Consider the following 17,047-nt stretch of genomic DNA (forward strand, 5'->3'; position numbering starts at 1 on the left):
TGATGCACACCTTGCTGCAATCCTGAAGGTTTCAACAGGATTTGCTGCAATCCTGAAGGTATGACAGTTTTATTATTTCTAAGAAATTTGAAATTAAACATACAATATAAATGTTTTCTTTTCTGAACACCATCTTCAGTGACCCACTGGGATTATTGGCCCACTGGGAGGATTTGAGGACTGGCATTGGCCCTAAGGTAAACTGAGTTTGAGACCCCTGCAATAAAGGTAAGAAGTAGCCCCTGGGTAAAGGGCATCAAAATGTCTTCTGGATTAGAACACAAAATAGCTTTGCATGTGGACAATGTCTTGTTATATTTGCAGGAGTCAGAAGCCTTATTAAAAGTTATATAACAATTGACTCTGGACCTTAGGCAGGTGTCAGGCTTCAAAATAACAATAAATCTGAAATTTTAGGAATTAATATTCCCAAAAGCTCAAAACAAACTGTGGTGAGCTACATAAATTTAAATGGGTAAAGGAATCTTTAAAATGTGTAGGTGTAAATATTGTGGAGAAACATAAAAATCTCTTTAAGGGAAATTACCCTCCAGTGTGGAATAATATAATAAAACAGTTGGAGGAATGGAACAAACACAACATTTCTTGGCTACTCAGGGTAGCCTCAATAAAAATGAATGTCCTTTCAAAGTTGTTATTTTTGTTTCAGTGCATCCCTGTAGGTATACCTGACATGACATTAGAAACATGGCAGGATATTCTATTAAAATTCACAAGGAAGCATAAAAGACTCAGGGCGATTTCAAAAAGTGGGATGGACTAGCTTCCTTAATTTGGCATGTTATTGTTATATATCACAGTTAAAAGATGTGATAAACTAGATTAACAATAAACATCCAAACAGTGCATAAAACTAACAATAATGGAGCCCAAATACAGCTATTCATAGTAGTTGCTGAGTTAGAAAGAAATTTAGATCACCAAAAATAAAAAGTCACCCATTCATCCAGACCACCTTAGCGGTTTTGGACAAATTTTCTAAATTCTTGTTGCCAAAGCTCTCTCAGCTATTTCCATTATCAATCAGGAATTTATTCCAAAGAAATATCGAAGTGTCTCTTAACTGTGTAGAAGAGCTGAGATTACTGAATTCAGACATTTATTCCTAAATCCTGATTTGAAAGCATATCAACAGTATGTAATAATGAAAATAATATAAAGATCCCATATTTTCAGTATTTACAAGTCAAACATTGTATTGTTAAATCTGGATACAAGGCAGCTCTAACTAGAGCTCCTCAACAAGAGTTGAGGAGCTGACCCAGGAGGAAGCTGGAACAAAAGGTTTAATTTCTAAGATATATACAATTTTGATGGAAAAAGATGTTGATAAGAAAACAACCCAGATAAAAAGATAGAAGAAGGATTTGGACAAAGAAATCAATCTGGATGTATACATGGGAAAGGTGATATGCATCTTTAACTTGGGTAGCTCATAAAGAAAATTTGTATAAATTATTGTATAGATGGCATTTGACTCCAGTTAAGATCCATCTACTTGGGAGATGCTATTAGAGGGGTTTTCTGTGAGTGGGGCAGTTTTGGGAAAGTGGAACATACTTGCACATATAGTGGTTGTGGTCTAACAATTATATGAGTTTGGGAGGAAATTAAAGAGATTCATCTGATGTCAAAATTCCAACTTCCTGGAGATCCCCTGACGTGCTTACTGAATGCTTCTGTAAAGGATCTGCATTTTAAACAAAGGGCAAATTATTTATTTTCTATTGTTAGCAGCTAGACTCTTTATTGAGCACTACTGGAAAAATATGACCCCTTCATAGAATCATAGAATATCAGGGTTGGAAGGGACCCCTGAAGGTCATCTAGTCCAACCCCCTGCTCGAAGCAGGACCAATTCCCAGTTAAATCATCCCAGCCAGGGCTTTGTCAAGCCTGACCTTAAAAACCTCTAAGGAAGGAGATTCTACCACCTCCCTAGGTAATGCATTCCAGTGTTTCACCACCCTCTTAGTGAAAAAGTTTTTCCTAATATCCAATCTAAACCTCCCCCACTGCAACTTGACACCAAGTATGTACAAAAGAGAAGTGCCAAAAAGAGGACAGGTATTTAGAAATTTGGTAATCTTTTCTAGTGTATTCAGAGGAGGAGGGCTTCCAAGCTAGCAAGCCAAAATGCCAGGTTCTTTGAATATTAACCTGATCCTGAACAAGTAATGTACAGTGTAGTATGTTAACGTTTGATTGTAACCTGCTATAATCTAAAGTTTAATATATGTGTGTGTCTGTCTGTCTGTACAGAGAAAGAAGGAGAGAGGTCATGTGATGTAGACCCACATTGTACTTACAGGCTGTTTTACAAAGGGTCCCTGTCAGAGGAAGATCTTCACAACTGATTTTTTTCCATCCCCCGGACTTAGTGTACATAGAAGCACATGTGTTCAGGAGCTCCTCATTGCTCTCCTCTTCAATCCAATTGGTAAATTTCATTTCCGACTTGTCAAACCATTTAAAAGCATTATCTGTGATTGAAGGAATTATACATTATGTCATTCATGGAAAAACAGTTTTTCACACTGACAAATCAAACAAAATAATTGAATTTAAAAGAAAACTAAACATTTTGAAGCTATTTCTTGGTACTTTGTACAGGCTGCATCCTGGCAACATGCTTCAAATCCAGTGCAGTGAGAGATGCAGTTCGTGTCCAACATATGCTCTCAAGAGCTTCTTGGAGAAGAGAAATTCTGCCACCATACAACAGGCTGACATTTGGGCCAGATCCCCATGCTTCAGGGCACTGGTTACTGCTCCTTTCTCATAAAGGATATACTCATTGCTCTTGGACGTATCATATGTGGTTGCCAGTTTGGGATCAAACATCTCTTTTTCCTAGAGACCATTCCTTTTGTGTTCATGATGCATATTCAGTCATGTTAGCCATGTGGCTGGGCTTCCATCCTTTTGCATACCAAAGCAGGCTTATAATTCCTACACAAATTGCTTACACTGCTGCTTACATATTAGCTTTGATGCTTTTCTGGTCTTCCCCTTTGTGAGCATGGGAAGGATTTTATGTCAGGACCAGGAGCTCTTTAATATACACTATTCTCCAGATCACAAGCTCAGTCTTTAGCCTGTCCTCAGCCTGCTGGTAACTCGCAAAACTCCTAAAACCAGTAGAATGATCCTTTAGGACTAGGGACATCAGAATGATCATTAATCTAGATAAACTAATAATGTCAAACTCTCCTTGATGTAGGAAATGGACTTGATAATCCACACCATGAACCCTGTAGAATTTATTGTGAACAGAAGTCACACACCTGTGTCCCGGCCAAGAGAGAGTTTTGAGGTTTGTAGTATCTTCATGGAAGCTTCCACCAAAGAAAATAAGCGCAGCAAAGGAGGAGATAAAAAGAATCTTGGAAAAAAAATGAGGATTTTCCCTGCAGGGACACAGTGAGGATCCTGGTATTAGGGAGTCCAGAGGAGGAAGGTTGGTCTCACAGTTAAGGTGCCAAACCTTGGCTCAGGCACCTGGGTTACAGTGCCTGCCAGACTTAATGTGCGACATTGGACAAGTCACTTTCTCTCTCTCTCATTCAATTTCCCATCTGTGTAACGGGAATAATAAATCCAGCACCATTGTTACTTCTGAACTGCGCTTTAAACTAGCATGTAATAACGAGCCTCAGATTCTGACATAAAACTGATTTTCTTAGATATGCAGAAGAAAAATAAATCAGGATTTTATTAAAGACATAGAGGCAAGTTTTACATCCCTACTCTGCTCCCTTAATGAAAGGGACTTTGGGCTCTTAGGGTACAGTGCTTGGGACCCAAGAGAGAGGGATTCAAATGATGATAATCTGTAATTTAATAAATATTAGTCATCCCTCAGCAAGCAGTTCAAAGCCACATCCAGAAAGAGGCACATCATAAGGAGATGGCCACATATACAGGCTAGAACAGAACACAATTTATGTAATAGGAAAGCATATTACACAAAGTAGTAGGAAACTTAAAAAGAATTAACCTTATCTTTTGCTGTTGTTCTGGGGCAATGAAAGAAGTGTAGCATGCAATAACATTCCCCATGCTTAATAAAAGTCAAGATTTTTCCATGCTGATTAGGCCTCAACTGAAGTATGGTGTCCAGTTTTGGACACCACATTTCAGGAAAGATGAACAAAATCAACAAAAATGATTAAAGGTCTAGAAAACATGACGTATGAGGGAAGATTGAAAATATTGGGTTTGTTTAGTCTGGAGAAGAGAAGACTGAGAGGGGACATGATAACAGTTTTCAAGTACATAAAAGGTTGTTACAAGGAGGAAGGGAGAAAAATTGTTCTCCTTAACCTCTGAGGATAGGACAAGAAGCAAGGGGGTTAAATTGCAGCAAGGTCGGTTTAGGTTGGACATTAGGAAAAAATCCCTAATGGTTGGGTGGTTAAGCACTGGAATAAATTGCCTAGGGAGGTTGTGGAATCTCCATCATTGGAGATTTTTAAGAGTAGGTTAGACAAACACCTGTCAGGGATGGTCTAGATAATGCTTAGTCCTGCCGTGAGTGCAGGGGTCTGCACTAGATGATCTCTTGAGGTCCCTTCCAGTCCTACAGTTCTATGATTCAAGATCTCTAGCAAAATCATGTTCTCTTCTCTGGGCTAAATTCTGTTCTCAGATACGTAAAGTCAAAATAATCCATTAATTTCAGTGTTGTTACTCCAGATTTACATAGTGTTTCTGAAGTTAGTACGTATATACAAAGGGACAAATTTTATTTACAGTTTTTTTAGCTATTGATGTGAATGGAGAAAAGCAAGCAAGAGTGTTTCTATAACTACGCAAACATCACATAAAGATGCTTATAACCATCATCTGTGAAAATGGATATGGGGCTTGTCAAAGTTGTCAGATTGAGAGACCTGGAGATAATCCTGTATTTATCCTCCACATAGGTATAGCACAGACAGCAGCAATACAAGCTTCCATGTAGTCCTCTGCTGACATGTCTCAACCCAGATTTGGAGGGACCATCTAGGGCTGAGAGATGAGCTATGTGTCTATTCTCATTCAATCCCTGACAATGCCAACAATGGTTCTGATGAGCATGGCAATTGTTTTTTTGGATGTGGACACCTTTTCAATAAGAAAAGAACTGAGGCTGCTGTGTAATTTAATAATTCCACCACAAAGACATGCATTTTCTACAGTTAAGAGAGACAAAGTATTAAGATATCAACAAGGTAGTTCTCACTTACCATCTGTGTCAAAGAACATGCCCAACGAAATATAATCAGGGACTTGCCAGTGATTTTTTAATGTTTCCTGTATAAATGTATTCTCCTCTTTATTTTTTATACTAATAATGTCTGCTCCAGAAGCTGCATTTGAAAAAAAAAATGCCCCTATAAATCTAATTTTGAAAGCACGTTTCATGCAACAGAAGTGAAACAACTATAAATACTATATGAAAGGCATCTGAACATACTGATCCACCCAGTAACCAATCAATTGTGTACATACATTACCCAGCAGTGCAATGACAGACTGACAGGATATACAATACATTCACATAGTGTCATACAAATGCCATTTAAGATGTTAGCAAACACACATGTACTTAGACATTTAAGTATGTAATCTGAAAAAAATCTAAACAATTTAGATAATTTAATTAGATCAAAGAGTTGATTTGTAATCTTTTTTTCCCTTGATGTGTCTCAGATTTTGTAGTCAATTTGACTATACTGACTACTAGTGGATCATTTAAAAGAAACACAAAATTTAAGCTCTTTTGTAACTTACAGTATCATCATATCATTTACATGCTGTTTGCAATACAGATCTCTTTAAAATATTACTCAGCTATGGGAAAGATCTTCACATACACATAAGTAAGCCCAAACCTTTTTGTTTAATACATAAGCACTACTCTGAAATAGCTAAAAGTTGAAACAGCATTCTGCTTCAGAAATTTCTTGCCAGTGCTCAGCTGATTTTTCATAACCATTTTTCCACTGTAAAGTAAGACAATATAAAATAAAATTTAGAATAGTAAGTTGAATGTTAAAAAAATGTTGAATAGCTGATCATATTTAAGGCTACCAGTACGTCACGGAGGTTACGGATTCCGTGACTTTCCGTGACATTGGTGCCCTACAGAAGTCCAGCTGCTGCGGCAGCAGGAAACCCCCCAGATCTCTCAGCCGCAGCAGTGGGGGCCCCCCCAGCTCCTAGCCCCATGGACAGGGGTGCCTTCCAGGCACTGGGCAGGAGTGGGGGGCGCAGCTCCCTGCTGCTGCATTCAGTGGGGCAGGGTGATGGACCTTCTTCCCTCCCCATTTTGTCAGGGATGCTTTTAGTAAGAGTTAGGGACGAGTCACGGCTTCTGTGAATTTTTGGTTATTGCCTGTGACCTATCCATGAGTTTTACTAAAAATATCCATGACAAAATTGTAACCTTAATCATGTTCCATTTGAAACCACTGGGAATTTTCCCATTCCCATTAGCAAGTATAGGACTGAACCAAAAATGGCAAAAAAACCAAAGTAATCTTCCATTTAAAACAAACAAACAGTAAACTGTGTCCCTACGGAATAAGTGATGTAATACGCAAGCTATTATGGACAGTCTCTTTAACCATATATTCCAGGTTATAACGGTGGAGATGTCAGTACAGTTTATATTTTTTTACTTTCACTGCCATTGAAAGAAAATGATGGTATTCCAGAGGAAGGAACTATTATTGGTCTGTGGCTTTAAGTCCTCGCCCTGTGGCAAGGAGAGGATGTGGACATGCACTGCTCTGGCAACAATATATGAGGCAGGCACAATGCTTCTGGGAATGCCGCAGAGGAAAGCCTACTGCTACACTATGTTACAGAGTAAAGCAAGAGCTTGGCTTAGCTGGCAGGGTAACGGTTTCTCTTTCCCTTCCCATCAGAGAATCGAACAACACCTGTGTCCTCATCAGACTCTGCTGTTCTTCCTGTTCCAAGAGCAGTACCATGAATTTGCCTAGCTGTGAATGGGGGCTGGGATGGGGTGGGGCGGGGGTCTAGGGAAGACTCCTTGCACCTCCTCTGCCATGGAGGGCTAAAAGAAGAATCTAGACTGAAATTTTAAGTCTACATCTATGATTTTTTACTGTGGGGGGAAAGCAGTAATGAAAAATGAGAGAATGACAGCCACTTCCAGACTTTACAGAGAACACTGAGGCAAGGACTCGGGTCCAGGGTTACCTGGTGAGATATCATATATGCTTAACACAGCAAAAATTGTGGTAATCTCTTGTTCTAACAAGGATATGGAAGCGTTTCCAGAGCATCTGACTGCCACTGCAGTCCCCGTTCTCAGATAAACACCAGTAAAACTTGAAGAACATTTGGAAGCTCATCCATCGAGGTGAAGTATTAAAAAAGCAGTTGCTCTACTACCATACTTTGACTACTGAGAAAGTCATGGGTGACAGTAAAAAATCTGTGAAGTCAGCTTAAATCACAAGGCTCGACAGCTATCCATCTAGATGACAGTACTATTCACCAGAAACACAGGATTGGCTGTATTGGATCAGATCAGACCAGTAACTAGTACTTGGTGCTTCAAAGAAAGACAAAAAATGCATTTAGCCAAATGTGCAATGCCTTTGCCACACAAGGGGGAAATTTCTTTCCTGGTCCACTTGTGTTCTCAAAATGATGTTTAATTACCTTTATTATTTTAGCGTGTTTAATAACAATAATGTCCTAAAATAATACAGTTATTCATTAAATGCAACCAGAGTACATATCTCTTAATAATGCATCAGAAATAAAAGAGACGGATTACAGTACCATTATCTTTACAGAGATTTCTGGCATCATCAATACTGTCCAATTCATCTAATGTGCCTTGAAGAAAAATATAGCAGCTACTTCCAAATGGAATCCAAGCAGAGGAAGGGCATTCTATACAGAGAAGAGCAAACATCATTATTCTAAACACTAAATAGTAGTATAGTGGTTGATATGAAGAAATTGTTTCAAATGGCAATGTAGATGAAAAGAAAAATAATGCAGTTTGTCTTTCTGGACTGTATGCATCTCTGCTGGAGCATGAAAACAATTAATTAAAAAAAAACATCTGGAGTAAAAATAAATACAATATACTTAAGAATGTAATTTACCAGGTCAGACGAAGAACAAATACAGGACATGAGGATGTGTGATATAGCAGAGAAATCAGAGACACAAAAGATTCATTAGCTCACCAAACCCCCTCCTCTAGCCAGTATTCTGTTTTTTAGAGTTTATTCTCCATTAATTTGGCTAATTTAATTGTTAAGGTCTCCAGTAGAAGGAAGGCCTTCCACCATTCCCTTGGGATATTCTGGACATATCTCACTGATATCACTGCTAAGGGATGCCTTTTTGTTCTGTTTGTACATCAGCACAACGGGGTCCTGGTCCGTGATTAGGGCTCCCAGATGTTACAGTAATTCAAATAAGCACTACCAGTTAGGAGACTGCCCTTATATTCAGTTTAATTTGTCCTTTGCTTTTTTCTAGGCATTTATAAAGAGCCCGTCACCATGATATTTATTTATCCCATTACTCTGAACTAGATAACTTTAGACCACTCTAAACATAAGTATATAACATAAGTATAAGTAAATGTTGTCATCTTGCTCACTCGTGTTTACATCCTTTGAATAATGGCTGGTAGCATCATATTTGCCCTTTACTCACCTGAACAAGTTATATGTATTCATTTACTTTCATCATAAGTCAATTCCTTCATCCTCTTAGCTATTTTTATTGCTTTTTCCTGAATTTCCTCCACTTTATCACCTTCTTTCAGGTACTGAGGTACCTAAAACTCAGAGTAATGTGGGAGTGATTTCATCAGTACCAAACAGAGAACGACTGTCACCTCCCAGCTCAGTGATTCCTCTGTCTATACAGCACAAAGTTGTAATGACTTGTTTTTTGGTCAACACTTTTGTTTTTGGACTACATGCTCTTTTACTACCTACTCTTGCCTTCTACCTCTCTTATGGCATTTCAGCTTACCAGTTATTTTCCATAAGAGAGCATGAAAAGAGAAATAAATTCAGTAAGAAAATATATAGTTGGGGACACACTATATAACTGCTACTTGAAGGCTCAATGTGCAGGAAGGAGAAAAGAAAAGACAGACTTGACAACTAACCAAAACAATATATTTTCATTCTGAAAGCAGTGTCTTCCTCTGGTCTGTGCTTCCACTCACTAGTGTTCCCAAACCCACCTCACTTAATCATGTCCTTTTAGAAGTTACAAAAAGATGTGTGACTCTAAAGAATCAAAACCAGCATTTCTCTTTATTACCTATTTTGGGGGTCAGTCTACCTAGCAACACAGACCACAAGGAACACATTACCTGAGCACTCTGCTCTCTGCATTGAATAGGGAATTCAATTCAAGGATTCATCCTCATATTCAAAGTCCTCTATTGGATTGGCCTTAGCTACCTAAGAGATCACTTATCCCTCCATGATAACGACCTCCCATGACAGGAACATTCCAATGAAACTGCTGACCAAAACGGTGAGGCTTGTGAAAGCAGAAGGTAGATTTTCAAAGGAGCTGGACCTAGAACATGGACCTTATTTCCACACATGGCAAACTGGTTGAAACTACAGTAACGAACAAAATTATCAGACACATAGATAAACACAATATGTTGGGGAAGAGTCGCATAACTTTTGTAAAGAGAAGTGATCCCTCACCAATCTATTAGAATTCTTTGACGGAGTTCACAAGCATGTGGACAAGGGTGATCCAGTGGATATAGCACACTTGGACTTTCAGAAAGTCTTTGACAAGGTCCCTCACCAACGGCTCTTAAGCAAACTAAGCAGTTATGGGGTAAGAGACAAGGTCCCTGTTTAATCAGTAACTGGTTAAAAGCTAGGAAACAAAGTAAACGGTCAGTTTTCACAATTGATAAATTAGTAAATAGCAGGGGTCCCCAAAGGACTTGTATTGGGACCTGTGCTGTTCAACATACTCATAAATTATCTGGGAAAGGGGGTGAACAGTGAGGTGGTAAAGTTTTCAGACAATACAAAATTACACACGATATTTAAGTCCAAAGTTGACTGAGAAGAGTTACAAAGCGATCTCACATAACTGGGTTACTTGGGGACATTTTGGTAGATTAAATTCAATACTGATAAGTGCAAAATAATGCACATTGGAAAAAATCATCTCAACATCTGCTCACTATGCAGTGGCCGTCAAAAAAGCCAACAGTGTTAGGAATCATTAAGAAAGGAATAAATAATAAAACAGGAAATATCATAGTGGAACTATATATCCATGATATGCCCACACATAGAATGCTGTGTGCAGTTCTGGTCACCCTATTTTAAGAAAGATTAGAATTTGAAACAGTACAGAGAAAGGCAACGAAAACCATTAGGTGTATGGAGCTGCTCCATACAAGAAGAGATTAAAAAGACTGGGACTGTTCAGATTAGAAAAGAGACGACAAAGGGGGGATATTATAGAGGTCCATAAAATCATGAATGATATGGAGACAGTGAACAGGAAAGTGCTATTTACCCCCTTCATATAACACAAGAACTAGGGGTCACCCAATGAAATTAATAAGCAACTGGTTTAAAACAAATATAAGGAAGTACTTCTTCACATAATGCAAAGTCAGCCTGTGGATACTGCCGTGGGATATTGTAAAGGGCAAAAGTGTAGTTGAAAAGGAACTAGATAAGTTTCTGGAAGACAGGTCCATCAATACCTATTAGCCAAGATGGTCAGGATGCAACCCCATGCTCTGGGTATCCCTAATCCTCAAACTGCAAGAAGGTGGGAGTGGATGACAGGAGATGGATCACTCAAAATTGCCCTGTTCTGTTCATTCCCTGTGAAGCATCTGGCACGGGCCACTGCAAGAGACAGACTACTAGGCTAGACAGACCTTTGGTCTAACCCAGTATGGCCATTCTTCTATTCTTATGTCATATGAATGACCACAGATCTCACCACTTTTCAAATGAAGAACCTGATCTAAAACACCACTGAAGTCCATGGGAGTCTTTCTATTTGCATTCAGCCTCATAGACTTTAAGGTCAGAAAGGACCATCATGATTATCTCCTGAACACTGCAGGTTACAGAACTTCACCCACCCACTCCTGTAATAGACCCCTAACCTCTCTGGCTGAGTTACTGAAGTTTTCAAATCATGTTTTAAAGACTTCAAGTTTCAGAGAAGCCACCATTTACAATAATTTAAATCTCCAAGTGACTCATGTCCTATGCTGCACAGGAAGGTGAAATATAAAAATATATCCTCGAAATATAAAAAGGGGCTATCATTTTAGCACACTGCATCACCCAGTCCTACAAATGCAGATCCAAGAGAGTTCATTCAATTTAATAAAAATCACTAGTGATGAGATGGGTAGCGTAATGAAACTCACGTGTAATATGGTAACACCCTGTTAAAGAGAGAGATGAGATTACTATATTCCTGTATAATCTCTAAACAAAAGCTCACTGTTGTAATTATTATTATTTTGTCTCTGATATTTACATGGCAAGGATCTGTAAGCTTGTTAAAACTTCCTAAATAAATCATTAAAAAAATACAAATGCAGATCTCTTACTTATTATTTGGTTATTACATTTTATTTATCCTGAAGTTCCAGGCTACTCTGATAAAACACAAAAGCTACAAGACATTGATAGCACATACCATTTAAATGACCAAAAACTAATACATTCATACATTAGAAGGAATTAACTCCACACCTTCCAGCACTGAAACATTCTGTGTAAGCATGATCAGATACTGCATTTTTACCTGATAAATGCAAAATATTTAAATTATATTGGAAACACCTAATTTTTTGTAATAGTAATTATAGTAATTATAAACTGATGACAGAAAACCCTAGTAGAAACAGTACTTTTCTACATAGCTTCCAATTAAAACTGTCAAAATCCAGTGGCTTTTAAGCAGCGTAGAGAATGTAAGAAAGCATCAGAAGAATGTAGGCAAAATTTTCTGGAGTGACAAGTGATTTTGAGAACCTCCATTTTTGGGTGCCTAATTTAAGACATGTTAAAGGGGCCCAATTTTAAATAGGCTGTGGAACCGGCCCTAAATGCAAAACTGATCTCTCCTCAATGTAGTTTATCTTCAGTAAGTTACACTCCCCACACCCACTACCTCTCACACACACACAAATATAAACTAAAAGCAAGTTATTTCTCCTGTAGGCTGGAAAGGGATATTACACATTATTTATATTTTTAAATACTTGGGAGGTGCTCATATACTAATGATGAGGGCCTTACAAATAGATTAAAGTAAACAGTCTTCATCCTCAGAAGGACTGAATAATGCCACAAAACAAATGGATTTCTCTATGGCGTGAGCCAACGAAGGAAGAAATTATTTGAACTTTGACCTGAGTGTTCAGCCAGTGCCATGATATGTGAAAGGAGTGAGAACAAACCTTTTTAGAAGTGGTTATTTTAGATTTGATGTTTCCTTCTAGACCTTCCAGTATTCTTGCAACACCATTCTATACTATAGGTGGCTGCTGAAAATATTTTTTTGGGAGTGGAAGGGCGAGACTACCCTGCACTCACCACACAATGGCAGCTCCTGTCCCCTGGGGCTCAGCCTGGCTCCCAACTCTGGCCCGTTGGCTCTTCCTGGGCTGCTACATGCAGATACGGAGAAGTCTGCTCCAGTGCCACTTGATGCGCATACATTCAGGTGGGGCCCTCCCGCTGCAAAAACACCCCCCCCCATTCCTTCCTGGCCCTACCAGGTACGGGGCTGCAGGATTTCTCCCTTCTCCAGGACTCCCCCACCCCCATTTCCTCAAGATTCTTCTTTCCCCCAGGACTCCTTTCCCCCAGGACTCCTCTCCCCACCATCCCCACAAGATCCCTCCTTCCCTCAGGGCTCTCACCCTGTCCCAGTGAACTTCATCCCAACCCCCAGTGTGGGGATTCTACTCTCCGATCTGTGGAAGCCATATCTCCTCCTCTTGGGAATTCCCCAGATCTCCACTCAGACTGGTCTACCATAGCTCCTCTTCCCCCATATTCTGCACCAGATGTGGCTTCTGAGTCTCCCTGCCTGTTGGAGCCTCCACCAACTGTCACTTTGCAAACTTCAACCTTTCCGGGAAGCACCACTCATGAACCAGAAGCCAGCATCCCCGGCTGGGACTGAGAAATCTAGTTCCATTTGCCAGGAATCCAGTATGCAAGCAGGGCCCTCACCCCACAATGTCCTGCCCACTTCCTGGCCTTAGCACCACCAGATTCCAGGGCTTCACTTGTTGAGCTGGGCATGCATGCAGGCAGTGGGGTGGCTCACAAAATGATTAGGCCGAGATAAATTTTGGGACTGAACCTTCTCTAGCTACCCGCCACTTTGCTGTACACCTCCCACTTACATACTACCTTTAACCACTTCCATGTCATCAACTTCATTTGCTTCAAATGAACCAACGAATAGCTGGATCACATTCCACCTGGGTTGAACAGGCACATACAACACTTTATGTGGGGTGTGGGGGGGGAATCTTTGTTTCTTTCTTTTCATTTACTGTTATCTTTTTAAACTTTCATCTAACTTTGAATTAAGCAAAAGGTTTCTAAAAATGCTACAGTTTAAAAAAAACAGCATTACTTCATTGTTTGTTTAGCAGGAGCCTCATAACTCAGCACATTTATAACTTGAAGTCATTTTAGATATATTTCCTTCTGCATCTTTTAAATAGAAGGTTTAAACATTTTTCATGTATCCACTCTTTAATTTAATGGCTTCTCAATATATCCCTGAGCAGAGAGCAAGTGAACATGCCACACACAGTGTGAGAGTTTTGAAAGCACCTAAACATCTTAGGAGCTCCAGCCTAATTGATTTTCACTCAGGTGCTTTTGAAAAAAAATCACACCCATCCCAAGTTAGCTTTTAACTATAACGGCAGAAAAGATTCTTGACTGCCAAAGCAGGGGAACATGGGGCCTAAACTAGCAGCATTAAGCACATCACTTTAGCTGCATAATGCAAAATTAAATTGGCACATTTGCTGAGCCACAGGAGAGGAAGTGGGGAACCCTTAGCCAACTGAATGAAAAAACATAAAAAAGCCACTCAAACTTCAGAGATGTATTGCAGGGGAAGTGCTGGTGAAAGACTCAGTAATTGGGTATGTCTGCACTGCAATCAGAGGTATGATTGATGCAGATGTAGACATTTGAACTAGCTGGCACAAGTACCAACAGCAATGAAGCTGCTTCAGTGCAAGCTGTATAAGCCTGCCTAAGATCTGGGCTATTTACCTGTGTGGCTAGCTAGCCTGTACTGCCTCAACTTCACGGCTATTGGTATTCCCATTAGCTAGATTAAAGCTAGTTTGAGTACATCTGCCTGTGCTGCAATCACACGGTCCAAATGCAGAGCAGACACACCCAGAGACCCTTTGGAATGGGGAGGTTCTCGGGAAGGAAAGAGATAGCAAAGGAAAGAAACGGGAAGACATGGTCAGCCTGTTTTCTCTAATCTCTTACAACCATTTCTCATTGTAAAAACAATTTAAGTATTTACAACTCACTGTTGTCTTCTGGTTGAGATTGTTTGTCCTGCACTAACTTTTTTTTTTTGCATACTATTAAATTATGCTGGTGATTACCATTATGGGACCATAAGACTGCAACCCCCTTCTGATAACAAAAATTGCTACATGACTCTAGGAGGGGGGACCGAAGCCTGAGCCTGCCTGAGCCCCGCTGCCCTGGGAAGGGGGTGGGGGCAAAGCCTGAGCCCCATTGCCATGGGCAGCGGGCCTAAAGCTGAAGCCCAAGGGCTTCAGCCCTAGGTGGAGGGGCTCAGGCTTCAGCCTGGGGTGATGGGCCTTGGGCTTTGGTTTCTGTCCTGAGCGGTGGGGCTTGGGCTTTGGTCCCAGGCCCCAGCAAGTCCAATGCCAGTCCTGGTGACCCCATTAAAACAGGGTCGCGATCCACAGTTTGAGGACAGCAGGAATAGATAATCCTGGAGTTGGGCTTCTAAATTGCTCTGATGCTTTTGAAAAATCACAATTAAAGAATCTCAGGATTCAATGCACAGACCTTCTTAAGAAACCTACTTCTAAAGAAAGGGCCTAGTCCTCTGCAGTCCTTACTCAGATAAAATGCTGATTAACTTCTATGCAAATTTTACTTAAGGACCACAAGTTTGTGCCAATTCTAAAAATATTCTGAGGCATTCTCACCACTAGAGTCTCATTTAAAGTTCTAGTGTGCTTGTAACACATATTCACATTCTAAAGTGCTACAAATGATTTACGAGTGGGCTACGAGCCGAGCCACAGACAGATTCTTCAGGACTAAATACTGGTTTAGTCTGAAGTTTTTAGTGCCAGTGTGTATACAGACTTGCTGAAATACTTCAATTATTATTCTCACTTCCTCTCCTCTCGCCTTTTACCAAAGTCAGAGCAGATATGGGAGAAGGACTTTTCCACATTATAAGATCTGATTGTGTTTGAACACAATTCTGAAGAATCACGTTACTGATACAATGCTGGCCAGCATAGACAAAGGCAAATCACATTCACTGTGGTGTCTGCTAAAGAAATTAGACTCTGTTGTGACCAGCATGCAGTCATAAGGCCATATCTACACTCGCGAGATTGCAGCGGCACTGCCAATATAGCTGTGCCGCTCTAAGATCGCTCGTGTCGCTGCTCTATGTCGACGGGAGAGAGCTCTCCCAAAAGTGAATGCGATGAGAAGAGGCAGGATGCAATGCTGAGGCTAATGGGGGAGCAAACGGACATGCTCAGACATCTGGTGGAGCTGCAGGAAAGCTAAGAGCACAGACCGCCGCTGCATCCACTGTACAACTGTTGCCTGTCCTCCTCCCCAAGTTCCATATCCTCCTCACCCAGACACCCCAGAACACCGGGGGGAGGGCTCTGGGCACCCAGCCTCTCCACTCCAGAGGATGGCCCAAGCAACAGAAGGCTGGCATTCAAACAGCTTTGATTTGTAGTGTGGCTACAATAAGCAATGTGCCCCTGTCCGTCCTTCCTTCTTTCTCCACCCCACCCTACCTACCTTATCAGTTATCTCCCTTTTCTTTTATTTAATAAAGAAAGAATGCATGGTTTCAAAACAATAGTGACTTTATTTCCTTTTCCATCTGTAATCGAAGGGGGGAGGGTGGTTGGCTTACAGGGAATTAAAATCAACAAAGGGGGCGGGTTTGCATCAAGGAGAAACACACACAACTGTCACACCGTAGCATGGCCAGTCATGAAACTGGTTTTCAAAGCCTCTCTGATGAGCAGCTCGCCTACATCTGCTCTTCTAATTGCCCTAGTGTCTGGCTGTTCAAATTTGGCAGCAAGGAAATTTGCCTCAACCTCCCTCCCTGCCATAAATGTCTCCCCCTTACTCTCACAGATATTATGGAGCACGCAGCAAGCAGAAATAACAGTGGGAATATTGGTTGTGCTGAGGTCTAACTTAGTCAGCAAACAGTGCCAGCGAGCTTTTAAACGTCCAAAGGCACATCCTACCACCATTCTGCACTTGCTCAGCCTATAGTTGAACTGCTCCTTACTACTGTCCAGGCTGCCCGTGTATCGCTTCATGAGCCATGGGAGCAAGGGGTAGGCTGGGTCTCCAAGGATAACTATAGGCATTTCAACATCCCCAACAGTAATTTTCTGGTCTGGGAAGTAAGTCCCTTCCTGCAGCTGCTCAACAGCCCAGAGTTCCTAAAGATGTGAGCGTCATGTACCTGTCCTGGCCATCCCATGTTGATCTCGGTGAAATGTCCCTTGTGATCCACCAGTGCTTGCAGCACCATTGAGAAGTACCCCTTGCGATTTATGTACTGGTTGGCAAGGTGGTCCGGTGCCAAAGTGGGGATATGTGTGTTCCGTCTATCGCCCCACCACAGTTAGAGAAACCCATTGCAGCAAAGCCATCCCCTATGACCTGCACATTTCCCAGAGTCACTACCCTTGATAGCA

At 40.7% G+C, this 17,047-nt stretch overlaps 1 protein-coding gene across 1 annotated transcript in view; it reads right to left on the reverse strand.

The window, feature by feature from the left end:
- CD302 (CD302 molecule) overlaps nucleotides 1-17,047 on the reverse strand; it is a 39,394-nt gene that overhangs the window by 13,914 nt on the left and 8,433 nt on the right. Inside the window, exons 2-4 of the mRNA XM_073305597.1 lie at nucleotides 7,828-7,941; nucleotides 5,253-5,375; nucleotides 2,331-2,504 (exon numbers count right to left, since the gene is read on the reverse strand). Coding sequence (XP_073161698.1) covers nucleotides 2,331-2,504; nucleotides 5,253-5,375; nucleotides 7,828-7,941 — 411 coding nt within the window. The remainder of the gene's footprint in view (nucleotides 1-2,330; nucleotides 2,505-5,252; nucleotides 5,376-7,827; nucleotides 7,942-17,047) is intronic.

This window comes from Lepidochelys kempii, chromosome 11 (genome assembly GCF_965140285.1).
Source record: "Lepidochelys kempii isolate rLepKem1 chromosome 11, rLepKem1.hap1, whole genome shotgun sequence".
NCBI lineage: Eukaryota > Metazoa > Chordata > Testudines > Cheloniidae > Lepidochelys > Lepidochelys kempii.